Consider the following 27,945-nt stretch of genomic DNA (forward strand, 5'->3'; position numbering starts at 1 on the left):
AAACAGGGTTGGTTTATTAACTGTGTTAGGCAGAGTATAAAAAAATTTTTTTTCTCAAAACATGACATTTAAATCCTTCAGTGACAAGCTGCTGCACCCACGCTGCGTCACGGAGAGATACCGCAGGTCTTTCCTGCCTGCTGCTGTCAGACTCTACAATCAGCACTGCTCCCAGTAGACCACATGGACAAATCACACACACCAGGGCTGATAAAAGTGCAATAAAACATGTGACTGTGCAATTATTGTAAATACTTTTTTTACTATTTTAATATTTACTCTCTTTAATTATATTTATTATTGTATGTTAATGTGTGTCTTTTACTTTTCCTCTTATCCCTTGCTGCTGCAACAGTGTGAATTTCCCCATTGTGGGATGAATAAAGGATTCTGAATCTTGAATCTTGAATTTCCTTTTGTCAACGATTCCGATGAAGAAGCTGTTTTACTTCGTAGGGAGTTAAACATATGTCGGGATATGATATTGAGGCCCCGACTATAGATGCATTTTCATTTCCAGATACTAACCTACCTATTTGAGCGGTATCATTCTTCTTCCCAGTCTATCAGTTATGTAGCCTACATAACCTTTTCCGTCCTCATATCACTAACGTCACCCATCGTGGACATGCTCTTACATCCCAGCAGATTATTTGTGTCACATTACGTTTTCTTGCAAACATTGGTGATGCGGAGCATATTAGTAAAGTCACTGTATAGCAAAGTGCCGTCAGAAGAATGTGACTCACTCTGAAACGTTTTTTAAACGTTTTTATAGTGTTCCCTGGACATAAACTAGTAAGAGCCATTAAAAATGAGTTCCACAGGTTTTAATCAAAATCAGCTGTTCTGGAACCAAAAACTCAGAGTTTCCCATCTCAGGGTAAATCAACTCAGAGTTAGGGTTAAGGCAGCTACACACCGGGCCGATAATCGGCCGTTGGACAGTCTGGCGAGGTCAGTGACTCGAGTCTGTTTTGGTGTGTTCCGTGCCGTGGTCCATTGGAGGAGCTGTCGGCCTTCATTTTGGCCGACCTGACATGCTCAGTCGGAGACAGGGCAGTCGGGACTCACCCAGAAATGGCAAGCATGTTGACCGTGACTAAGCCTCTCAAAATCTGACAAAAATCTTTGTCAATCTGAAACGAAGACAGATTCAGCAACTGCATGGCCTATTTCTCACTTAAAATGTTTTCGGAAACACGTTTCCGGTGAACTATTTTAGTACAATATGTGATCGTATTCTGAATGCCGGTTGAAAAATCAAAACTCCGGAAGCAGCAGCCAGACCCACGTGACACGTTCGTCCAATCAGCTGCCGGTTTTCATTTTTTGGGCGACAATACAGATTAGCGCCGCCTGCTGTTATGGAGACGTATTACGTCTCGTTGCTTTGGTGTGCTCAGAGGCATTTTTTTTACCAACTCGGGGAGACTGATCAGTCCAACTGTCCAACGGTCGGCCGTCTGGTTGGTCTGTAACGGCCTTTAAACTCAGAGTTTGTTAAACCTCCTTCCTGAAACGGGCCCCAGGCTGTGCAACAAAATACAACAAACCACATTCCAGCCAATCACTGACAAGATGGTTGGGGAAGGGGGTGGGGGTTAGTGACAGTTAGTCAGTTAGTCATGACAGTTACGAAAACATGGGGGGAGGGGCGAGCTTGCTCGGTTTAGTTTGGTATTTACTTTGAACGTCAACAGAAGTGACATCATGTAGGAACTCACAGTGCACCTTTAATGTTGCTTCAGCAGAACAGCTCAATCTCATCGAGCAGACTGCTAACAATTTTCTTTTGTAATCTGAGGCACATTTTTTTTCATTTCATGAAAAAGGATTAAGAGACTGAAAATGACAGATGTAAAGCCCACTGAGCTCATCTTCATTTGTTTCATGCTGCTTCAAGGTAAGGTGGGGAGACATTTTTACTATCCAAAAAATAGACAAATTAACTTTTTGATATTAATGAACATCCGTTGCATTCATGCCATTGCCAAATAAGTTGCTACAAAGCTAATTAAGACTATCAGCTCCACAAAACTCTCTGTATTTCTCAGTACTGCTATGTTCAGAAAATGGTGTTGTCCAGGGACTTTCGCGGACAGAAACTCGAGTGAAGATAATTAACTCTTCTGAAGAGTCCATTATGTTTTTTTAATACTCCGTGTCCTCCTTGGCTACTAGCAACTGCATGGAAGAGGGGTGGGGGCGGTGTGCGGTCACGTGTCATGTTGTGTAAGGCCCCGACTGTAGATGCATTTTAATTTCCAGATACTAACCTACCTATTTGAGCAGTATAATTTTTCTTCCCAGTCTATCAGTTATGTAGCCTACATAACCTTATCCGTCCTCATATCACTAACGTCACCCATCGTCGACATGCTCTTACATCCCAGCAGATTATTTCTGTCACATTATGTTTTCTTGCAAACTGCAGTTTTCTTTACAACATTGGTGATGTGGAGCATATTAGTAAAGCCACTGTAGCAAAGTGCCATTAGAAGAATGTGACTCACTCTGAAACTTTTTTTAACCGTTTTTGTAGTGTTCCCTGGAAACAAACCATTAAGAGCCATTAAAAATGAGTTCCACAGGATTGCAGGTGAATGATGTAAACCCTTTTAAATAAAAGATTATGAATTATAATTCTGTTAATGATGGTGCTGCAGCCTCAGAATGGGATTAGTAGGCCTAGGACGTTTTCGTCCACAGGATTGCACCTAAATGAATATATAATATATATTATACTTATGATTAAATATGATAATACACTATATTGGAACTTACGCATTTACTCTTGCAGCTATTTTCTCACACGCAAATTCGCTTTTACAGCAACCGCAGCTTTTTTAACGAAATATATGTTCAAACTCGCTGTATGTGCGCATGAGTATTTCCGCCGACCAGATGTTTGTGGTTGTTGCCATGGTGAATCGTAGTATCATGGCTCCATTCATGCTGCCTTTTTATAGTGATGGTGCGCACGCTTAACTCCGAGTCAACCTACTCCGAGTTGATTGAACCAACTCAAATCAGCTGTTCTGGAACCTAAAACTCAGAGTTTCCCATATCAGGGTAAATCAACTCAGAGATCAGGGTTAGACTCAGAGTTTGTTAAACCTCCTTCCTGAAACGGGCCCCAGGCTGTGTACCAAAATACAACAAACCACATTCCAGCCAATCACTGACAAGATGGTTGGGGAAGGGGGTGGGGGTTAGTGACAGTCAGACTAAATACTTCCATGTGCATTTATATGAGCTATCTCACAAATTTTGTTTTCTACTTTCTCTTTAAACACAGGTTTTGTGGCATCATTGAACTGCACCAGCCCAACTCCTGAATCCTTGGTTGATGCACTTGAGAAGAATGTATTCCCTAAAAAACTAGTGCGACCTGTGAAAAGCTTTTCAAGTACAGTTAACATAACCATTGGTATCACTGTGGTGGGAATTATAGGAGTGGTGAGTCTACAAAAACACATGCACATGAGCATGCATAACTTTTTAATTTAAGTTCAACATTCATTGATTCAAATTCATAATCAATCTGTATTACTGGCTTAAAACATGTCTCACCTACAGGATGAAAAATCCCAAACCCTAACAACACTCGTATGGCAAGTTCTGGTAAGTTCCTCAGAGCACTGACAAAAGCATCAGTACATTTGGAAGTGTTTGACTACTTACATCCATTATGTGGAGATAATGTGTGTGATTATAGCACCTATCAAATTGTGATTGCATTAGTTTTTGTTTGAAGCAAAATAAGCACACGGTTAGGAGATGTATCTTTTTTTAATTTACCACTGGGGGGCACCAAAGTCAGATATTTGTTGTATGATTTCTCTAATAATTTAAAATGAAACATGCATGTCTACTTGTTTATATTTTCTTAGTCTCACTTTGCCAGACCATTTGCCATTGCATTTCTTTAAACCAATCACAATTGTCTTAGGCGGTGCCAAGCACCGGACGGAGTCACTGGAAAATAGTCATGCTAGAGAAAACTCAGATTGGACAGATAGTCTAGCTAGCTGTTTCAGTTTACCCTGCAGAGATCTGAGGATCAGTTAACCATAGTCCTCATAAATCCACCGGAGTTTAAAATTCCAACAAAAAAGAAGGCGAAAGGAAACGGAAATCAGCAAAAATACATGCATCCCGCGAAATTTCCTGGAAGAAGAACGTCAGGGATATAGACTAAAAGTTTCTAAACTGGAATAAACCAAAAGTTCATTGACTTGTTATTGTTAATTTCCTAAAATGATGGTGATGGTTGGTGATGGTTTTTGGGATATTTTTCTTTGTCGTGTGACATAGCTGAAATGGTTGCCATACATCACATCTGTGTTGTTTTGTTTAATGTAGGAGTGGAACATAGAGGGACTGAGCTGGGATGAGGAGGAATGTGGAACTACAAGAGTCTCTGTCCCTCGAGAACAACTTTGGGTCCCAGACATCAACATCGCAGAGTAGTAAGTTAGTTAGAAAGTTATTATTGTCCAAATCAGAGAAAAGAGCCTTTTAGAAAAATAAAAACCTGAAATGTCAGCACTTGGAAAGCAATCTTGCGCTGTTTACGCTGTAAACCTGAGAGCAGAGAGGTAAACCTCCATGTAGGTACAGTATCACAGTTATTTGATACTTTGGAGTTTAAAGGAATCTACTTTAAGCTTAAATGTATTATTTTTGAGTATACCTATAAAAAGACCAACTCATTGGTCACTCATCAATGATGGTGCACTTCTACACAGCCATCATTGAGTCCATCCTCACATCCTCCATCACCATCTGGTACGCTGCTGCCACTGCCAAGGACAAGGGCAGGCTGCAGCATGTCATTCGGTCAGCTGAGAAGGTGATTGGCTGCAATCTGCCGCCGCTCCAGGACCTATACGCCACCAGGACTCTGAAGCATGCTGGAAAGATTGTGGCTGACCCCTCCCACCCCGGACACAAGCTCTTTGAGCCACTCCCCTCTGGCAGGAGGATGAGGTCCATCAGGACCAAAACCTCGCGCCACATAAACAGTTTTTTCCCCTCCGCCACTAGCCTTATTAACAAGGCCCGGAATCCATCCTGACTCTCTCCACACCCCACTGTAAATACTCTGTACCTACTGTACCTACTCTGTACCTACTCTGTACCGTTCCTTTTTACTACTGTTTAACTTATTTTACTATTTATTTAATTTAATTTTATTGTTATTAATACATACTGTGTGCATATGTTTATACTTATATTGTTTATATTCTTTTTATCCTTCTTATATTTGTATGTGTGACATGCTCCAACAACACCATGACAAATTCCTCGTATGTGCAACGTACTTGGCAATAAAGCCCTTTCTGATTCTGATTCTGATTCTGATTCTGATTTTATTCAAACATGTAACAAAAATTTTAGTAAACAATTAACTGTCTGAGAATGATATATACCTTCTTGTCTTTGTATTCCTCGCTCCTTTTAAAATACCTTGGATTAATTCATTAATTCCTAGTTTTAAACATTTTTTTCTATATATTTTTTTCAGCATGGATGAAGACAAAGCTCCCAAAACTCCCTATGTGTACTTATACAACACAGGTCATGTATTTGATGATAAGCCACTCAGAGTGGTCAGCTCCTGCCGATTAGTAATCTACACTTTTCCCTTTGATATCCAGAACTGCTCTCTGACATTTGGACCATATCTACACTTTGGTAAGCCTGCTTAAATATAAAATACAGGTCTTAAAAAGTCTGATTTGAACTGTGTGACTTAAAAAAAACACCACAGGATACAATGTAGCTTTGTAAATTCAACTGTTAAAAGCCCTTTGAAGTGTTGAAATATTGTGTGTGTGGATGGATATTAACACAAAACTTCATTTGTGGCATCTAATAACTCCAAACCAAACTGTACAATTAAATGTTATTCAAGCTACGGACATAAGGATGATTCAAGGCCTCACGTCTGAAGAGATCCTAAATCAGTCCCAAGATGTGTTGCAGACCAATGGGGAGTGGGAGCTCACAGGTATCAGTGTAGCTCCTTCTACCTTGGCGTTACATGAGGGAAGCTACTCTGAGATCAAATACTATGTAAGCACTTTTAACTATTCTAATTATACATTATGATCACTTATTTTGAATTGTTATAGCTGAACATAATTCTCCACCAAGCTGCGTGCATACAGTATAGAGTAATCATAGTACACAGATGTAGCTGTGAGTATAGAAGTATTAACATACTTAACCATTTTATACAAATAGGAAATGACACAATATGTGCGCCGTCGGATGTCAATCAAACTGAAACTGAAGAATTAAATTGCTAATTAAATTCAGCAATGAGAAAGCTAAAAAATAATCCAAAATGTTTTTGTATTGTGTTTCTTTAGCAGTTTCATCACTCACACAATCAATATTTTTGATTTTTTTCCAGCTGTGAGAAAAACTTCATTTTCTTTTGTTTGTTGGAGAATAGTGTCCATAAAGAGCACACACAAACATCAAGTGTTTCTTAACACACTGTTTTGATTACCTTCTTATGTCACTAGAGTGAACACACTACATACTCTGTTTTACAGAAACATATGTCAATGAGAACAACTTAATTGAATGTTTGGCTGTATTCAGGGCAATAGCTGCAATTAAGGGCAATGAGGCCATGTCCCCTGTTTGATTTATTTTATTATTTTATATACATAATTGAACGGTTGACTTAATACAGTAGATAAAAGAGAAATTGTCTAAATAATTCAAACATGTTTTCTGAAAGGGCAGTGTACTCATGGCTTGGACAGATGTTTTATTATTCTGGCTTTTAAAATGCCATACACATCCCTCTAAAAAAATATGATGAAGAAATGAAGATAAATGAACCTGACTATAAGTCTGACTAAAATGTAGAGACCTTGTACCTGCGTCTTTCCCAAGATCATTCTGAGACGTAGGCCAGTGCTCTATGTGGTGAACCTGCTGATCCCCAGCTGCTTCCTCATCACAGTGGACCTCTTCAGCTTCCTGCTGCCTCTTCAGACTGTGGACCGGTCCTCCTTCAAGATGACCCTCATCCTGGGCTACACCGTCTTCCTGCTCATCATGAATGACCTGCTGCCTGTCACTGGGGAGACAACACCTCTCATCAGTGAATGACACCTGTGATATTGTTACTGATTTTATTTCAGAGAAGGTTGAAGGAACATGCATTTGTCTTTATAAAATGCATTGCTGCACATATGCTCCTAAAGCTCTTATGAGCTGCTCAGTTTACACACACACACACACACACACACACACACACACACACACACACACACACACACAAATACTGTACTGTAGGCAACTGAACAACTCAATGGTACAAGGGAGGAAAGTGTTTGTTGTTTAAATTTCTGGATATTGCCGCAAGTTGCATCACAATTCATATCTCAAATCTGAACACACATATATGATATGTGATGATAATTTTTAGATTCAGTCTGACTTACGCTTAGCGGGGATATCATTATCCCCGATGTCCATCACGACTAAAAGTCCAAAAATGTAATTCTACATTTAAATTCTAATTTGTGCCCAGGGGTGATGGGGATGTATTTGTGCTCTGAGAAACTGGATCTTCCACAGCAGCTCTACAACCAGAATGCCAACCTGCCACTGGGTTCCACCCTGAAAACACTTTAGTGTTTACTTAGATATGGTTGTGGTTCAAAGACACCTCCATGCAGATTATCGGAATCCCGAAAACTGTTAGAATTATGTATACAAGGGGATGAATAACAGGTTTCTCAGGCTTCAATGTAAACAGCATTTCCTAAATAAGATTATAACTAGGATATGACTGAAGATGGTTAAAACAGTTACTGGCATGCATGTAAAGAAAGAGTATAGTTAATGAAAGGTGTGCTGAATCCTCCCTGTTTTTGTTTCCTGCAGACGTTTTCTTCTCCATCAGCCTCGCTCTGATGGTGGGCAGCCTGTTGGAGACGGTGTTGATCACTAATATCCAGTGCGGCTCCAGCCAGTACAGTGCGGTGCCTCACTGGCTCAGTGTCCTCGTGCTACAATATCTAGCTGTTGTCGTTTTTCTTCCTCAAAAGAAAAAGAGCAACCAAACCACTGTCTTCCTCAACCCATCTCTTAGAGGTATATTATTATTATCAATTAACATTAACTAAAATACATGAAAAGTTTGACAAGACAAGTTATTTAGTTTGACCCCCCCCCCCCAGTTTACAGGGAGTTGGTGGTGAGATCCTTTGTAGCACCAAGTGACATTTAATGGACTAAATAATTGACAGGACTACTTGTGAAAACTATATACACTAATACTGTATATATTAAATACCAGGCCTGTCAAAAGTGCTTTATCTTTGTCAACCAAAGTTTTATTTAAAAGATGACCTTTCCTCTCTCTAACTCGAGTTGTCTACCTTTAGAGCTGGGTCTCTTTGCCTGACAAGTTCTGCTTCCTTTGACCAACTAAAGTCCTCTCAATCACAATACTTGGTTACATCTGACTCAGGGAGTTGGGGATCTGAGGTAGGCTATGTCCTGCACAGTGTGTCAGGGTTGGTGAAGGTCTGGACCCAAAAGCAGGCAGGACAATAACAGGAACTAAAGACCAAACTAGTTATTCTCCAAGGAATACAAACTGGAAAACTAAGATAGAACAAGAGAAGCAACAAAAGACTTACGACACACAAACTGACAAAGAACAGACAGGTAAAAATACACATGGAGCTAATCAGAAGACGTGGCACAGATGTGAGTGGGCAGGAAACAGGATTAACGAGGGAAACACTGATTTGGTAACAGACAACGAGGACTGGCAACACCAGGCATGCTGACGAGGCTAGACACAAACAGGTGTACAAGGGAAACATGCAGGACTACAGAAACACATAAGGAACACCATGGAAAGCACAGACAACTCAAAATAACACAATGAATAAAACAAGGAACGTGAACAGAAAACCCCAAACTTTCAAGAAATAAGACACTGAAATAAAGACAAATAAAGAAACTGTCGCACTAGACCAGAGATCTTCAACAGGGGGTCCTCAGAATTACTGCAAAGGGGCCGCCAAATTGTTGTTAATTTTTTGAAAGTTTCCAAGAAAATTAAAATACCTTAATATCTTTAATTGATACCTTAATTGATTTTTGGGGATCAATAAAGTATCTATCCATCTATCTATCTATATGAATCCAACATATTATTTTCAATAGCATTATTCAATAGCAGTATTAGCAAATATAAATCCGCCTCATCATTTGTGAATCAACCCCACTGATGATAGGCTTACTGGCCCATAGGTAAAGTAGTCACTAAGATCCACAGATAAAGTTAATTCAGTTAACTAAGCATTCACTGTGCCACATGTATGTTTTACATTAAAACAGGATTTATAAAACCATGCCAACAATTATTATTTTAATAGCATAGTATTCTATGCACTAAATAGGTTTGTATAAAGGCTTTAGGCTGCCGTACACGTTATTGTAGGCCCAGCTTAATATGCAACTTAATTTGAAACAATATATGCAGTAGGGGGTCCCTGCTCCGTCTTTCTTTTACTTAAGGGGTCCTTGGCTTAAAAAACCTTGAAGACCCCTGCACTAGACCAATGGCCACAGAGCAGGACCATGACACAGTGGACTTGAAAGGTTAAAAATTGTGACAGTAAATGTAATAAAGATTGGCATCACACCAATTATGAATCCTAATTGTGTGCCTATTTTCCGCCTCGACAAGTATACAGTTTATTATTACATTTTAACAGTTAACCCCTGGTAACTGCAGAAGTACCCCTTGGTTAGGAATGTATTGAAAGTATTGCTGCCATGATTAGCCATCGTTTATGCTTACCCTATGCACTGAAACTATATGTTTGAGGTGTCCTGATGATAATTTTAATGAGCCCCTGCCAGCCAATAAGAAATAACTATTTATCATGGCCATTTAATAATCTAGGTGCAATTTAGATTTTTGACATTTTCAGCCAACGTAAGTTTTACATTATGAGTAAATAGAATTCAAACAAGCTTGTCCCTTTTTTTTGACAAAACCAGCAAAGAATTCCAGCAACACCGACATCTCAGAGATTCATCTTCAGCGCGTCTTTGGTGATACACCGCCAGTGAAACCCCCCCCAGACCAGGCCCTGGATGAACTGAGGAAGCTGAGCAGAGATCTCCTGGCCATACGCAAACATTATGCAGCATGATTTAACCAGAGACTTATGCATGATGAGATATCAGCGGCTTATATGCTGTATTCTGAGATGTGGCACATGTTGATAACTCTATCAAGGAACACAATGTAAGTTTCTGGATCTTGAGAGTTGTATTTGTCAGAGATTTGAAGAACATTCATTTTTATATTTACAGATGGGGTTTTAGCTTCACATGCCTTCATTTCTCTTTGCATTGACTACTGTCTACCACCAACCAAAATGGTGGCGAAAGTTGCTAAACAAATGTTTTTAAGAGTGTACAACCATATAGTGGCTAGGTGAGGTGTACTGTACTCGGTGCTTAGAGCTAAATGCTAATGTCAGCATGCTGACATGCTCACAATGACAATACTAACATGCTGAGGTTTAGCAGGTAATGTCCAACATGTTCACCATCTTAGTTTAGGAGGATTAAACTTCAATTAGCACTAAACACAATGTAAAGCTGAGGCTGATGTTATTAGTTTAGCAAATATTTGGTCATGGGAAATTTTGACTTGATGATGACATTAGATAAAGAGTTAAGGATTCATCAAAGTTCTTACAATTCATCCTGAGGAGGAAATGAATGTTTGCACCAATTTGTATAGCTCTCCATCCAAAAGTTATTGAGAGATGTTTGAGTTTCACTCAAAACCATGTGGCTGCATGGCTAATAAAAAAGTTGGCCTGCTGGTAATGAAGAAGAATGTTTGTCATTTGGTAGAAGTTGTAGTTTTAAATTCTGATAACATGACCATCACACTGATTTATTTTCAATGTCATTTGTATTAAATCTAATACAGCTTAGGATCTCTTTGGCTATACATAGCCCTGTTCTACACCAAGCAGTAGGCCTACATATGTTATTGCATAATTAAATTAGGGATAAACAGTCAATCTTAAAAACATGCACTAAAGAATATGCACATGGTGGCTGTAAACATTGAAATGTCTTTTAAAAAGCCAGTCAGCATTCATAGTGGAAAAGAACAACTAACTTGTTATAAACCACTTGTAGGGCCTAACTGTGTTTGTGCTTTAAATCTGATATTTCTCTACTGATTATGAAGTTTTAATAACAGCATAAAACCAAAAATTGCCCATGGTTCAACAGCAGAGCACATAATGCTGGAGAACAGAACAGACTGAAGCTCCCACAGGTGGAGGTGTTAAAAAATAAGATGGGTGAGTGGTTACCGGAGGTGTGGAACAACAAGTCCTGTGCTGTCCTAGGTGTGTTAGTGATCTAGATCCAAATGCAACAATATGTATCACTGATTCTTGAAACTTTGTGTCCCACTAAGAAAAGTGCTAATTGTTTTGGAAATTAATAACATTTTCATGAATTAAAAGAATCAAGGTTATAATCAGGGGGTCCTTTGCACATATGTAAGGTTCTTTTATAGGTTTATTTTTCATTTTTATTAATTTAATGATTATATGCTCGCCTATTGCCTACAAAATCAGTTGTCCTCAGATAGGAGATAATGATTTCAACTTGATTAAAAAAACAAAAAGTAATAATTGAATTGAATAATATCTTTACCACATGAAAGAGTACATTGTACTATGTATTAAAAACTACAAACTGAGTTTTTAACAATATTTACTATTATTTTGTGGTTGCTCAAAATGTGTCCCACATGGGTCTGAATTAGCTAGCAACAGAGGGGAAACAAGATGGCTAATGTGAACAACTCATGCATATCACATGAAAGAGTAGGTTTTTGTCACCACCGTCAGACGTCACCACCGTCAGGTTTTCATGGATATCCTCACGGCCGTGAGCCCGTATTTATTGTGATCAACAATTATATTCTAGCCTCTGTTGAGGACCATTTGGAGGTTTTTGTCACCACCGTCAGACCTGTTGGTGGTGACAAAAACCTAGTTTTGACATGATATGCATATTCAGGATTGTTATTTTTAGGACCCAATAGTTAAATAAAGTTGTTAAGCAAGAAGCCATTGACTTGTGTGGTACAAATTTTGGAATTGTATGTTGTAATGAGGCCACTGTTACTAGATTAGTGTTACCACCGTTTAATACAAAAATATGTTTGTTAAATAAAAAAACATTCCTTTTTCTATTTAGACTTAAAGTAAACGTATGATGTTAGATCTTTTAAAGGAGTACATGTGAAACAGTATAAAAAATGAACAAAAGTGAATATTCAACATTTAACAGCATATGTATGTGTACTAAGAATGCCAGATAATGATTTAAAAACTCTAAATACATATTAGGCCAAATAAATAAAAAATAATTTGCTGTGTCTGACGGTGTTGACAAAAACAAAGTAATAACTGGAAAAAACGTCTATTTTATGAAAAAAATACAAAATGAGGCATTTGCACCGGTCCTACATTGCTGAACAGCCAAGACCTTGGTCTATAATGATATACCTTCAGATTTTGTAATTTAATTAACTTTTTATTTTCAAAATTAAAACATTTATCCAAATTCCCAAGAATCAGTTTTTGTCCATTTGTATTTATTTACAGTATTTGTGTGATGGTTGGGGCCGGCTGGCTGTGAATTTTCTGTTTTGTTTTCTGTCTTGTTTCCCATTGGGTTTCCTGCCATTTTCTCTGTTTTCCCTACCTCTCTCTGTTTCTCCCTTGTTTTCCCTTCCCCCCTGCCTGCACCGGCCACTTGACGTCCCACACCTGGGATCCGTTTCAGAAAGCTGAGGTCCGTTTCAGAAAGCAGGTTTAGTGAAAACTCTGAGTTTGTTAACCCTGAGATGAGGGAAACTCTGGGTTTTCTGTTTCAGAAAGAGAGGTAACTTAACCTCAGAGTCAGTTACTATGGTAACTGAGTCTGTGAACCTAACCTGGTCAGGAGCAGGTTTTCTTCAAGAAACTCGAGGTTTCTTCTCTCTCGTTTCCTCATTCATTCATTCAGTCTGTATCAGGCGCATTTTAATGCAGTTTGTTATCTGCATGAATAAAAAAACGTATTGGTTTATGTTAGGCAGAAAACGTTTTGTTCTCAAACATGTCATGTCCTTTTGTCGACGATCCCGTTGTTGAAAAAGCTGTATTACTTCACAGAGTTTACGTCGGGAGATGATATTGACTCCCGATTAAATGTATTTTCATTTCTACATAACCGATTTGAGAGGTATTTTTTCACAGTCCATTAGATATGTAGATACTTTATCCGTCCTCATATCACTAACATCAACCATCGTGGACATGCTTTAACATCCCAGCAGATTCTTTGTGTCGCATTACGTTTTTTGCAAACGGCAGTTTTCTTTTTTGGTGATGCAGATCATACTGTAATAGTAAAGCCACTGTAGCCGTCAGAAAAGTGTGACCCGCTCTGAAACGTTTTTTAAACGTTTTTTGTAGTGTTCCCTGGACACAAACCAGTGAGAGCAATAAAAAAAAAAAAATTATTATACATTATAGTTCTGTTATGATCATGGTCCTGCAGCCTCAGAATGGGATGTAGTAGTAGCTTACTTTTTCGCCCGCAGGATTGCACCCAAATGAAATTAGGCCCTATAGGTGTAATACAATTCCAGTTTTCACCAGTAATATTATAAGTTAACTGTGATTAAATATGAAATGAATGCATTGTCAATGCTTATGCATTGACTCGAGCAGCAATTTTCTCCCACAACAATTCTCTCTCTGTTGCAGCAGCAGCCGCTGTCTTGCTTTTTTAACGAAATATATGTTCAAACTCGCTGTATGTGCGCATGAGTATTTCCGCCGACCAGTTTGTTTGTGGTTGTTGCCATGGTGAATCGTAGTATCATGGCTCCATTCATGCTGCCTTTTTATTGTGGTGGTGCACGCGCGTGACATACTCGGAGTTGATTGAACCAACTCATATCAGCTGTTCTGGAACCGAAAACTCAGAGATTCTCATCTCAGGGTAAATCAACTCAGACATCAGGGTTAGACTCAGAGTTTGTTAAACCTTCTACCTGAAACGGACCCCTGCTCGTCATCTCATCATCGCCTCTCCATCAGCTCCAATCAAGACCAGTACTTAAACCCCGGATCCACTGGGTTGTCCTCGCTTGGTCGTTGTTTCAGCCACCCTGGTGACGCACGTTACAAGCTCCTCAAATCTCCTGTATTTTGCCTGTGTCTGTCCATCCGTCTGAACCCCTCTCTCTGTGTTTGTTTTCCACAGCCATCAGCTTCACCCCGCTCTGTTGTCTCCAGTCAGCTGGCCTACCCACCCGGTCCCCTCCTCGCAGCTCCCCGCTCATTCCGTCTCCGCTCTCGCTTCCAGCCTTCCCCTCTTCGGCTCCTTTGCTACTCGGGCCCCCTCCTCCTCGGACTTCTCGGCCTCCCCGTCCTCCCAGAGCTCCCGCTCCTTCCCCAGCCTCAGCCCTCGTGCCTTCACCCTGGTCCCTGGTGTCCACCTCCCCTCATCCCCTTCTCCCTCACTTCTCTCCTAAATCCCAATAAACCCTCTTTGTCTCTGAGCCTTGCTTTTGGGTCCGTTCTGTCGCACTCACAATTGTACAATTCTATTAAAATACACCAACAAACTTGTTTTAATGAGGGAACTAAATGTGCATTATAACCATGTTTAATGGTGACAAGGCTACAACCTAAAAAAAAATCTTTTTTTCAATTGTTTCTGAAATCATAACTGTATACTGTAGGTTGCCTCTCATTATAACATGTATACTACAAACCCTAAATCATCCAGATTAATTGTCTACAATGTATATATTTCATTGTAAAAACAGCAGTAATATGATTTTTTTTTAACTGGTCTTAAAACAAGCCACTATAGAAGTGTTGCAGTCAGTAGGCAAACTTTGATTTCCTGAACTTTATGTTTGTATAATGATATTTAGGCCATTTAATCATTATGATGAATAAAAATGTTTGAGGTTGAAGTTCTATTGAAATATTGTCATATATATATATATATATATCCACTATATGGTGCCATCGATTGAGGTTTGAGGTACTGAGGTATTTGAGTATTTCCATTTTCTGATACTTTGTACTTCACTTATACTACAATTCAGAGGCACATTTTTTACTTTTTAATCCATACATTTATTTGATAACTTCTTTAACTTTGCAGAATCAGATTTATAATACAAAATATAGATTAAAGGAGAATTCCAGTCGATTTCAACACATAGCTCTATTGTTTGTAAATTTGGAGTGCTGTCAGTAGCGAGAAAAACGAAAACAATCGGTGCTGCCTACACCGTGTTATCCTCCTGCTAGCGTTAGCACCCATGAGGCTGAAACCGGGCAAATTTTAACCGTGCTTTTAGCCTCTTAACATGTTCGAAATGTCATTACAAATGCCCACCCATGTGAAGTGATTCCTTCCAAGTGAACACAGTGAATCTGACTGCAGTAGATGTGAAAGAAATACATAAATGTTGTGCTAATTTAGCTCTGTTTAATTCCGGTGTTGAGAAGGCAAGAGTGCTTAGGGACCGTCTACAAACTACAACACCGAAAAGAGATACAAAAATATTTATTAAATAAGGTAGTGTCTCCAAACTTACCTCAATTATAACTTGTCTCCTGCTAGTTGTACTACAGCACTTACTTTTAAAAAAATAAGCATATGCCTATTTTTTTAAAATATTTTTGTATCTCTTTTTGGTGTTGTAGTTTGTAAACTCTGCAGTCTTGCCGTCTCAACACCGGAACTAAACAGAGCTGAATTAGCACAACATTTAGGCATTTCTTTCACATCTACTGCAGTCAGATACACTGTGTTCACTCGAAAGGAATCACTTCACATGGGTAGGCACTTGTAATGGTATTTCGAACATGTTAAGAGGCTAAAAGCACATTTAAAACTTGCCCAGTTTCAGCCTCATGGGTGCTAACGCTAGCAGGAGGATAACACGGTGTAGGCAACACCAAAGAATTTCGAATAAGGGAAGAAGTTCCACTCTCTCGATACTTCCGGCTTCTGAACTGGTTGCAGTTCCCCTCTGGTTCCACTATAGGGCGCTCACAGACAAGTGCAGAATGAATGGGAGTATATGGAGCTATACCCTTTAAAATTCACTTTTCTCAGGATATAATTGTTTGTCTAGTATGAATAGAATGTTGCATTCGAAAAGGGAGGCAAAGAAAATACACACTGCTGGGTGTTAAATTTTTTTAAATTCGCTTTTCTTTTTTGTTCTAAAAAGCCTTTTAAAATGTCAATGACGTCATACACATCGTACAGCCGGAGATACTGTTTTACGGCAAGCTCTGAGTCACTTCCATTGTTCTCTCAAGGTATCAACAACACAGCTAACAGGTTAGGCTCTCCCCTGTCAATACACATGCTTGAAAGAGGTTTGCTAATGTTTTAAAGACCACGCCGAAATATTCACTCTGACATTCTGGTTCCGCTTCGGATGCCGTCAAGCGGGATCTCTGGTCGTAATCAGTCCTTCACTGACCAATCAGCATTCATTAGCAGAATGCTCAACCTGTAAGAAATCGAAAGGACATAAGTACTCGTTCATTCAACTTTCAACCTATAATCCATGTTGAACTTGCAAAACCTACAATCAAATCTGAGATTTCTCAACGACAATCAGGCGAAAGAGACAAATTTAGCCATCTAGCTCCATAGGGTCCCATTCAATTTGCATTCGCCTGCGATCACCCCCAGTGGAACTCTGGTGGAACTGCAACCAAATTTGGTACAATGGGGCTAAATAGGGAGTGAAAAGGCTTTCCGTAGACAGGCTTTGGCAACACCGATTGTTTTTGTTTTTCTCACTACTGACAGCACTCCAAATTTACAAACAACAGAGATACGTGTTGAAATCGACTGGAATTCTCCTTTAAGATAAGACTTTATTGATCCAATTATATAATGCACATTATTCTGAAATAGGAATTTTGGATGCTTATACTCTATTTCAGTTATGCATGACATGAGTATTTCTCTGTTATTTTTACTTCAGTAAACAATCTGAGTACCTCTTCCATCACCATGCTAAATTAATACATTTTATTTTACACACAAGGAACCCCCAGGTTTCCACAAGTTAAATTTAACCCTTTTTAAGACCTCCTTTAATACCATTTAGAATGAAATCTAATACCAACTTCATGAACATACTGGCAAAAGTATGTAGGATATAATGGAATATCAGAAAGGATTTTAGGCTATAAAACTAATTGTTTACCAAGTACTTGAATTTAATACAACATATAGTGTGGTACTCAATACATATGCTTTATGACTAAACAATGAAGGAGTCATTTATTAAGAAAAGAAAGGACAATTGAAATGTTAGAACTTTGCAAACAAAATGAAAGACTTTCTAAAGAAATTTAGGACTTTTAAGGCCTTATTTTTCAAATATTATATTTATGACATTTTTAAGACATAGGACCCCGCGGGTATCCTGTACACAATAGAAAGAGAGTGAAAAAGGGTTTTTTTCTTGTTATTCAGGATGTTTTGACAACAAAGTCAGCGCTGTCTTACTGCACACTCAGTGCATATGTAGTGGTTACTGAAGATAATATACTGTTTTTGTTCCTCACATCTTATTAAAATTGAGAAGTACTTCATCAGTTATGTATCAGATATGTCTATATACTAGATTGTGCCAAATAGCATATTATGATTAAGTGAACTGGCAGCTTAGTTGAATGAAGAAAAAATCAACATACTCTGGTGGTCAGTCTTGTATAAAGTACTTGAAAGCAATACTTGAGTAAAAGTACAAGTATCTTACCAGAAAATGACTTTGGTAGAAGTAAAAGTATCCTTTTAGAATATTACTTGAATAAAAGTCTTAAAGTATTTAATATTTACTGTACTTAAGCATCAAAAATAATTTTCTGATATTAAATGTACTTAAGTATTAGAAGTAAAAGCAAAAATTAAAAAAACTTTGATTATGAACTTTATGGCCAAAGGTGTGTAATGTTATCTTCATCACCACTGTCGTCGGGGTGATCATCGTCTGTTACCATGGCAGCAGAGCCTGCACCAGGTGCTTCCATGACACTATCAGTCATTATGCTTCCTCCTCTTCTTCTTAAGTTTTGGCCTATGGTTTTTATTTTTTTATTTTTTTTACCGCTTGGCAACAAACAGGCATTAGGTCACCAATTGGAATGGAGCGTGCATTATCTTGGCAATTTAGGAGCAATGATTTGCCCAACCTGCTTTTTTTCCAGTGTAACAAATTACTTCTGATTTTATTTTGTAGTAACGAGTAACTAAGATGCTTAGGGGAAATGTAGTGGAGTAAAAGTATACATTTTATTTAGAAACTGTAGTGGAGTAAAAGTAAAAGTTTCCGGAAATATAAATAACAAAGTAAAGTACAGATACTTGAAAATTCTACTTAAGTACAGTAGTGAAGTATTTGTACTTTGTTACATTACAACACTGCTGGTGGTTAATATAACTCTCTACAGGGCTACTAAATAGATTAAACCCTAGAAGTAAAACCAGTCTCAAGAGAAATAAAAATAAAGTCCAGTTAAGCCGTAACAAGTGAGGTCTTTAAACTGTATACTAGACAAGTGGTCTCCAGACTTTAGGGGTCCCAAGACAAACCTGATGGGTCACCAAATGATTAAAAGTGCCAGAAAAAAAGTTAGAAAAAATTGTTATGTAAAGTTTTCCAATTTTTTTTCTGGCTTCCCCACAATTTCTGTTTTATTGCTATGAAATACTGAATACGTTTTATTTTGGGGGCCTCTAAACATCCTTCAAATAAATAAATTTGGTTCAACTACTGTGTCAATTAGTGAGCTTTAGCGGAGCTGCTATGCAGATTTTTTACAGAGCCAGGCTAGATGTGTCCCTCTGTTTCCAGTCTCTATGCTATGCTAATATAAGCTAACCAGCTGCTGGGCCCAGCTACATATTTTACAAGAACCTAATATTCTTTAAAGTGCCAATAATGTTGGGAACCACTGTAAACTAAGATCTGTTGGAGGAGAAACACCATTTAAGTATGAAGAATTTGAGTACAAGAGGTGATGGTGAAGGTGAAGGTTCTTACAACGGACATCAGAAAAATGCCCAAAGAGTGACGTCCCAACAACCACACACCATAACAACAGCAGACACCTCAACTTACTGCTCTTCCGGATCTATCTGCTGCTCATTTTATGTTACGCCCTGGTCATCATCTGCATGTAGTGCATCTGCATCCGCCAGACCTAAGATAAATTCAGTGACAGTTCATAGGATGTTTAAGTAGCAAATTATTAAAATGCAATCTGTATAAAAAGGCGGGGCAAAGCCTTGGGCAACACATATTACTTAATGTTTCTGTAACGTATGTTTTCTGACTCTATTGAATACTAATTTTATTGGGAAAATTATTGAGAAAGATGTTTTTGTTCATCAACTTCTTGAATGTAAATAGCCTGATGGACAAAAGCCAATCTGGCTTCCATCCCCAAAACAGCTTCCACTTCTAGTGTGGTAGGGTTATTTGGTACAGTGTTCAGTTGGTTTTAGGTTAAATCTCTAAAGCAGGGGCTATATGGTTGCTATTGGTGATCATAAATCTGAGTGGAGTCCCCCAGGGTTCGATTCTCAGGCTTCTGTTATTCAACCTGTATGCTCCATGCTAAATAATGTAAGAGAAATATGACTGCAGTATTTGCTAATGTCCATCTGTTGGACGGTGCTCCACCACCTTGGCCCAGGCTAAAATATCTCTACTTTTGGACGGATTGTCACGGAACTTTGTACAGACATTCATGAGCCACAGCTGATGAATCGTAAAGACTTTGATGATCCTCTCTTGCGCCACCAGCAGGTCAAACTTTTCCCTTGTAAAATATCTCACAATCTACTGGTTTGATTGGCACAACATTTTGTTTAGACATTCATGGTTCCCAGACAATGTAGACTTTGGTGATTCCCTAATTTTTCCTCTAGCGCCACCATGAGGTTGACATTTGTGGTTTTGAGTGAAACTCAACAACTCTCTTCTATTGCATGTATTGCCATGAAAATTTGTTGCAGACATATGGCCTATGTGCCCCCTCAAGATTAATTGTAATTACCTTTTATCTTGTACAATCATCAGGTCAAAAATTTGATTTACAATAGTGTATAATAAAAGAAACCTGCAAAACTCATGACATTCCCATCAGCCTGAGCTGTAGTGCTAATTAAGAAATGTGTGCATGCATAACTAAGCAAAGCATACTTTTTGTGCAGTTCCCCAGTAGGCAAATTGACACAAAAAATAGTCAAGTGCATACTGCTGTGTTTGCCTTGGCCTCAGCTGTCACGAATACAAGTTGTTGACACATCTGATCCTCATGAAGATGATTCAAAAGCCTGTTGTACAATCCAAACATTCATTATGCAAACACAGACATCAGATGAGTGGATCTCTGCAAGCAACTGGGAATACCCCAAAGGCTTACAATAAGTCATGCTACAGTCTACAATATTCTAGAGTCAATATTAGCCTCAGAAGGAGGTCAAACATTTCATTTAATTAGTGATAAATTAATGTTGCTTCAGCAGAACAGCGCAATCTCATCGAGCAGACTGCTAGCATTTTTGTTTTTTAATCTGAGGCACATGTCATGAAAAAGGATTAACAGCCTGAAAATGACAGATATAAAGGCCGCTGAGCTCATCTTCATTTGTTTCATGCTGCTTCAAGGTAAGGTGGGGAGACATTTTGACTATCCACAAAATAGTCAAAGACTACGATCTGTTAAAAGCTGGTGCTGTACAGTGGGAACCTGTTTTAAATAATCAATAATGATAAAGACTTATTTAAAATGTACTGGTTTGAACAAACAGATTAATATATGCTAACAGTTTTCTTAAATTGCATTATTTGATTTAAAAGTTTATTTTGGTTATTAAAAGATTATCAAAGCAATCTGATTTAAAAACAGTACCCTACTACCTATTTAATAAAGCACCATTTATAAACAATTTATAAGTTGTTAATTGCTTTACTTATTTTATTTCGGGGGATTTTTATGCCTTTATTATAGTTGTAAGTAATTAATAGGAACAATGCTTGGGTTGCCAGGTTGTGGACAAACTATCTGGCTGGTGTTTATTAACAATTAATAAAGCAATTAGTTACAACTTAAAATCCTTATTTTATTTTCAGATGTATTCAGAGGCAATTTAGTGACTGAAGCCCTAGAATATGTGCATTTTTCTCCTACCAAACTATCGAAGCCGAGAAAAGCCACCGTCATAGTAATTTTATTTTTTTCTCATTACCTCTGGGTCACATGTTTATTATCTTTTCATACTCTATTTTAAGAAGGTAAGAGGTATGTATGTGGTAAGAGGTATGTATGTGGTGACCATGATCCACCCAGCCACAAACAATCAAGTGCACCCACTCAATGCAATAATGATGTTTTGTTTTTTCAATATAATGAGCCTGTTGTCATGAAAAAAAAACCAGGATAATTAATTTCACTCAAAATGCTATTGCAACAACAGCCATTCTTGACTTCCCTGCCATCTTCAAATTGTACAGCAGACGAAGAAAGATCTGCAATACTTCTGTGTCCATACCAATAAAAGAACTGGGACTAAATACTTCCATGTGCATTTATATGAGCTATCTCACAAATTTTGTTTTGTACTACACAGGTTTTGTGGCATCATTGAACTGCACCAGCCCAACTCCTGAATCCTTGGTTGATGTCCTTGAGAAGAATGTATTCCCTAAAAAACTAGTGCGACCTGTGAAAAGCTTTTCAAGTACAGTTAACATAACCATTGATATCACTGTGGTGGGAATTATAGGAGTGGTGAGTCTACAAAAACACATATTCATGCCTGCACATAAGCATACATAACCTTTTAATTTAAGTTCAACAATAATTGATTCAAATTCAAAATCAATCTGTATTACTGGCTTAAAACATGTCTCACCTACAGGATGAAAAATCCCAAACCCTAACAACACTCTTATGGCAAGTTCTGGTAAGTTCCTCAGAGCACTGACAAAAGCATCAATACATTTGGAAGTGTTTGACTACTTACATCCATTATGTGCAGATTTTCTATGTGATTATAGCACATTTCAAATTGCAATTGCATTAGTTTTTGTTTGTAGCAAAATAAGCACACCCAAGGTTAGGAGATGTATCTTTTTTAATTTACCACTGGGGGGCACCAGAGTCAGATATTTGTTGTATGATTTCTCTAATAATTTAAAATTAAACATGCATGTCTACTTGTTTAAATTTTCTTAGTCTCACTTTGGCCATGACCGAAAGAACAAGATCCAGGGTACAAGCGGTCGAAATGGGTTTCCTCAGGAGGGTGGCTGGCGTCTCCCTTAGAGATAGGGTGAGAAGCACAGTCATCCGTGAGGAGCTCGGAGTAGAGCCGCTGCTCCTTTGCGTCGAAAGGAGCCAGTTGAGGTGGTTCGGGCATCTGGTAAGGATGCCCCCTGGGCGCATCCCTAGGGAGGTGTTCTAGGCACGTCCAACTGGGAGGAGGCCTCGGGGAAGACCCAGGACTAGGTGGAGGGATTATATCTCCAACCTGGCCTGGGAACGCCTCGGGATCCCCCAGTCGGAGCTGGTTAATGTGGCTCGGGAAAGGGAAGTTTGGGGTCCCCTGCTGGAGCCGCTACCCCTGCGACCCGATACCGGATAAGCGGACGAAGATGGATGGATGGATGGATGGATAGTCTCGCTTTGCTGGACCATTTGCCATTGCATTTCTTTAAACCAATCACAATCGTCTGCCAAGCACCGGACGGAGCCGCTGGAAAATAGTCATGCTAGAGAAAACTCAGATTGGACAGATAGTCTAGCTAGCTGTTTCAGTTTACCCTGCAGAGATCTGAGGATCAGTTAACCATAGTCCTCATAAATCCACCGGAGTTTAAAATTCCAACAAAAAATAAAGCGGAAGGAAACGGAAATCGGCGAAAATACATGCATCCGGCAGAATTTCCTGGAAGAAGAACGTCAAGGATATAGACTAAAAGTTTCTAAACTGGAATAAACCTAAAGTTCATTGACTTGTTATTGTTAATTTCCTAAAATGATGGTGACGGTTGGTGATGGTTTTTGGGATATTTTTCTTTGTCGTGTGACATAGCTGAAATGGTTGCCATACATCACATCTGTGTTGTTTTGTTTAATGTAGGAGTGGAACATAGAGGGACTGAGCTGGGATGAGGAGGAATGTGGAACTACAAGAGTCTCTGTCCCTCGAGAACAACTTTGGGTCCCAGACATCAACATCGCAGAGTAGTAAGTTAGTTAGAAAGTTATTATTGTCCAAATCAGAGAAAAGAGCCTTTTAGAAAAATAAAAACCTGAAATGTCAGCACTTGGAAAGCAATCTTGCGCTGTTTACGCTGTAAACCTGAGAGCAGAGAGGTAAACCTCCATGTAGGTACAGTATCACAGTTATTTGATACTTTAGAGTTTAAAGGAATCTACTTTAAACTACTTTTAGTCCATTTTATGCTAAAATTGATTATATTTTAGTATACCTATAAAAAGACCAACTCATACAAATTGTAATAAACAATGAACTGTCTGAGAATGATATATACCTTCTTGTCTTTGTATTCATCGCTCCTTTTAAAATACCTTGGATTAATTCATTAATTACTAGTTATAAACATTTTTTTCTATTTATTTTTTTTTCAGCATGGATGAAGACAAAGCTCCCAAAACTCCCTATGTGTACTTATACAACACAGGTCATGTATTTGATGATAAGCCACTCAGAGTGGTCAGCTCCTGCCGATTAGTAATCTACACTTTTCCCTTTGATATACAAAACTGCTCTCTGACATTTGGACCATATCTACACTTTGGTAAGCCTGCTTAAATATAAAATACAGGTCTTAAAAAGTCTGATCTTTGAACTGTGTGACTTCAAAAAAACACCACAGAATACAATGTAGCTTTGTAAATTCAACTGTTCTTTGAAGTGTTGAAATATTGTGTGTGTGGATGGATATTAACACAAAACTTCATTTGTGGCATCTAATAACTCCAAACCAAACTGTACAATTAAATGTTATTCAAGCTACGGACATAAGGATGATTCAAGGCCTCACGTCTGAAGAGATCCTAAATCAGTCCCAAGATGTGTTGCAGACCAATGGGGAGTGGGAGCTCACAGGTATCAGTGTAGCTCCTTCTACCTTGGCGTTACATGAGGGAAGCTACTCTGAGATCAAATACTATGTAAGCACTTTTAACTATTCTAATTATACATTATGATCACTTATTTTGAATTGTTATAGCTGAACATAATTCTCCACCAAGCTGCGTGCATACAGTATAGAGTAATCATAGTACACAGATGTAGCTGTGAGTATAGAAGTATTAACATACTTAACCATTTTATACAAATAGGAAATGACACAATATGTGCGCCGTCGGATGTCAATCAAACTGAAACTGAAGAATGAAACTGCTAATTAAATTCAGCAATGAGAAAGCTAAAAAATAATCCAAAATGTTTTTGTATTGTGTTTCTTTAGCAGTTTCATCACTCACACAATCAATATTTTTGATTTTTTTCCAGCTGTGAGAAAAACTTCATTTTCTTTTGTTTGTTGGAGAATAGTGTCCATAAAGAGCACACACAAACATCAAGTGTTTCTTAACACACTGTTTTGATTACCTTCTTATGTCACTAGAGTGAACACACTACATACTCTGTTTTACAGAAACATATGTCAATGAGAACAACTTAATTGAATGTTTGGCTGTATTCAGGGCAATAGCTGCAATTAAGGGCAATGAGGCCATGTCCCCTGTTTGATTTATTTTATTATTGTATATACATAATTGAACAGTTGACTTAATACAGTAGATAAAAGAGGAATTGTCTAAATAATCCAAACATGTTTTCTGAAAGGGTAGTGCACTGCGGGGCTTGGACTCATGGCTTGGACAGATTTTTTTTATTATTCTGGCTTTTAAAATGCCATACACATCCCTCTAAAAAATGTTTGCAGGATAACACACTTTCAATGTGAGAAGATAATTCTTTTTGCATCCGAGTTCAGAAAGAAATGAAGATAAATGCCCTGACTATAAGTCTGACTAAAATGTTGAGGCCTTGTACCTGTGTCTTTTCCCAAGATCATTCTGAGACGTAGGCCAGTGCTCTATGTGGTGAACCTGTTGATCCCCAGCTGCTTCCTCATCACAGTGGACCTCTTCAGCTTCCTGCTGCCTCTTCAGACTGTGGACCGGTCCTCCTTCAAGATGACCCTCATCCTGGGCTACACCGTCTTCCTGCTCATCATGAATGACCTGCTGCCTGTCACTGGGGAGACAACACCTCTCATCAGTGAATGACACCTGTGATATTGTTACTGATTTTATTTCAGAGAAGGTTGAAGGAACATGCATGTATCTTTATAAAATGCATTGCTGCACATATGCTCCTGAAGCTCTTATGAGCTGCTCAGTTTACACACACACACACACACACACACATACTGTAGGCAACTGAACAACTCAGTGGTACAAGGGAGGAAAGTGTTTGTTGTTTAAATTTCTGGATATGGACTATTGCTGCAAGATGCATCACAATTCATAGCTCAGTCAAATCTGAACACGCATATATATGATATGTGATGATCATTTTTAGATTCAGTCTGACTTATGCTTAGCGGGGATATCATTATCCCTGTTGTCCATCACAAATTAAAGTTCAAAAATGTAATTCTAAATTTAAATTCTAATTTGTGCCCAGGGGTGATGGGGATGTATTTGTGCTCTCAGAAACTGGATCTTCCACAGCAGCTCTACAACCAGAATGCCAACCTGCCACTGGGTTCCACCCTGTATAAAAACACTTTAGTGGTTGTGGTTCAAAGACACCCCCATGCAGATTATCAGAAAACTGTCAGAATTATGTATACAAGGGGACGAATAACAGGTTTCTCAGGCTTCAATGTAAACAGCATTTCCTAAATAAGATTATAACTAGGATATGACTGAAGATGGTTAAAACGGTTACTGGCATGCATGTAAAAGAAACAGTATACTTAATGGTGTGAAAGGTGTGCTGAATCCTCCCTGTTTTTGTTTCCTCCAGACGTTTTCTTCTCCATCAGCCTCGCTCTGATGGTGGGCAGCCTGTTGGAGACGGTGTTGATCACTAATATCCAGTGCGGCTCCAGCCAGTACAGTGCGGTGCCTCACTGGCTCAGTATCCTCGTGCTACGATATCTAGCTGTTGTCGTTTTTCTCCCCAGGAAGAAAAAGAGCAGCCAACACACTGTCTTCCTCAACCCATCTCTTGGAGGTATATTATTATTATCAATTAACATTAACTAAAATACATGAAAAGTTTGACAAGACAAGTTATTTAGTTTGACCCCCCCCCAGTTTACAGGGAGTTGGTGGTGAGATCCTTTGTAGCACCAAGTGACATTTAATGGACTAAATAATTGATAGGACTACTTGTGAAAACTATATACACTAATACTGTATATATGAAATACCAGGCCTGTCAAAAGTGCTTTATCTTTGTCAACCAAAGTCCTGATGATAATTTTAATGAGCCCCTGCCAGCCAATAAGAAATAACTATTTCTCATGGCCATTTCATAATCTAGGTGCAATTTAGATTTTTGACATTTTCAGGCAGTATAAGTTTTACATGATGAGTAAATAGAATTCAAACAAGCTTGTCCCTTTTTCTTGACAAAACCAGCAAAGAATTCCAGCAACACCGACATCTCAGCGATTCATCTTCAGCGCGTCTTTGGTGATACACCGCCAGTGAAACCCCCCCCAGAGCCGGCCCTGGATGAACTGAGGAAGCTGAGCAGAGATCTCCTGGCCATACGCCTCCAGGTAGACAAACACTTCCAGGGGAGCGAAACCTCGCAGGAATGGCAAATGATCGGGATAGTGATCGACCGTCTGCTGTTTGGCTTGTACATTGTCTTCATCGCTGTCAGCTTCATCACCATCATATGTCTCTGGAGCAAACATTATGCAGCATGATTTAACCAGAGGGTTATACGCATGATTGACATATCAGCAGTTTATATGCTGTATTCTGAGATGTGGCACATGTTGATAACTCTATCAAGGAACACAATGTAAGTTTCTGGATCTTGAGAGTTGTATTTGTCAGAGATTTGAAGAACATGAATTTTCATATACAGATGGGGTTTTAGCTTTTCATGCCTTCATTTCTCCTCTCTCCAAAATGGTGGTGAAAATTGCTAAACAAATGTTTTTAAGAGTGTACAACCACATAGCGGCTCTGTGAGGTGTACTGTACTCGGTGCTTAGAGCTAAATGCTAATGTCAGCATGCTAACATGCTTACAATGACAATGCTAACATGCTGAGGTTCAGCAGGTAATGTACAACATGTTCACCATCTTAGTTTAGGAGGATAGCATGCTAACAGCTAATTAACACTAAACACACACACACACAATGTAAAGCTGAGGCTGATGTCATTAGTTTAGCAAATATTTGGTCATGGAAAATTTTGACTTGATGATAACATTAGATAAAGAGTTAAGGATTCACCAAAGTTCTTACAATTCACCCTGAGGGGGACGTGAATGTTTGCACCAAATCGTATCACTATCCATCCAGCAGTTATTGAGAGATGTTTGAGTTTCACTCAAAACCACATGGCTGCATGGCTAATAAAAAAGAAAAAGCAGTTGGCCTGCTGGTAATGAAGAAGAATGTTTGTCATTTGGTAGAAGATTGTTGTTTTAAATTCTGATAATATGACCATCACACCGATTTCTCTTTGGCTATACATAGCCCTGTTCTACA

The 27,945-nt window shown here is 38.6% G+C and overlaps 1 protein-coding gene across 1 annotated transcript; it reads left to right on the top strand.

Moving 5' to 3' along the window:
* The first annotated feature begins 1,704 nt into the window (after positions 1-1,704).
* LOC116055183 lies at positions 1,705-27,920 on the top strand. Its single transcript, XM_036007390.1, has 22 exons — positions 1,705-1,906; positions 3,302-3,462; positions 3,583-3,627; positions 4,369-4,475; positions 5,534-5,703; positions 5,924-6,084; positions 6,922-7,132; positions 7,921-8,130; positions 10,060-10,194; positions 14,394-14,588; positions 16,449-16,470; positions 20,757-20,827; positions 21,790-21,950; positions 22,081-22,125; positions 23,305-23,411; positions 23,817-23,986; positions 24,202-24,362; positions 25,269-25,479; positions 26,233-26,442; positions 26,853-27,321; positions 27,530-27,535; positions 27,736-27,920. The coding sequence occupies exons 1-20, from the start codon at positions 1,852-1,854 to the stop codon at positions 27,146-27,148; spliced, it is 2,904 nt and encodes a 967-aa protein (XP_035863283.1). The 5' UTR covers positions 1,705-1,851; the 3' UTR covers positions 27,149-27,321; positions 27,530-27,535; positions 27,736-27,920.
* Positions 27,921-27,945: the final 25 nt, after the last annotated feature.

The sequence above is a fragment of the Sander lucioperca genome, chromosome 11, assembly GCF_008315115.2.
Source record: "Sander lucioperca isolate FBNREF2018 chromosome 11, SLUC_FBN_1.2, whole genome shotgun sequence".
NCBI classification, from domain to species: Eukaryota; Metazoa; Chordata; class Actinopteri; order Perciformes; family Percidae; genus Sander; species Sander lucioperca.

Coding starts and splice junctions, on each gene's coding strand:
- LOC116055183 (XM_036007390.1), top strand. CDS start 1,852: ATGACAGATGTAAAGCCCACTGAGCTCATCTTCATTTGTTTCATGCTG. Junction 22,126..23,304: donor CACTCTTATGGCAAGTTCTG/GTAAGTTCCTCA, acceptor TGTTTAATGTAG/GAGTGGAACATAGAGGGACT. Junction 23,987..24,201: donor TGGACCATATCTACACTTTG/GTAAGCCTGCTT, acceptor ATGTTATTCAAG/CTACGGACATAAGGATGATT.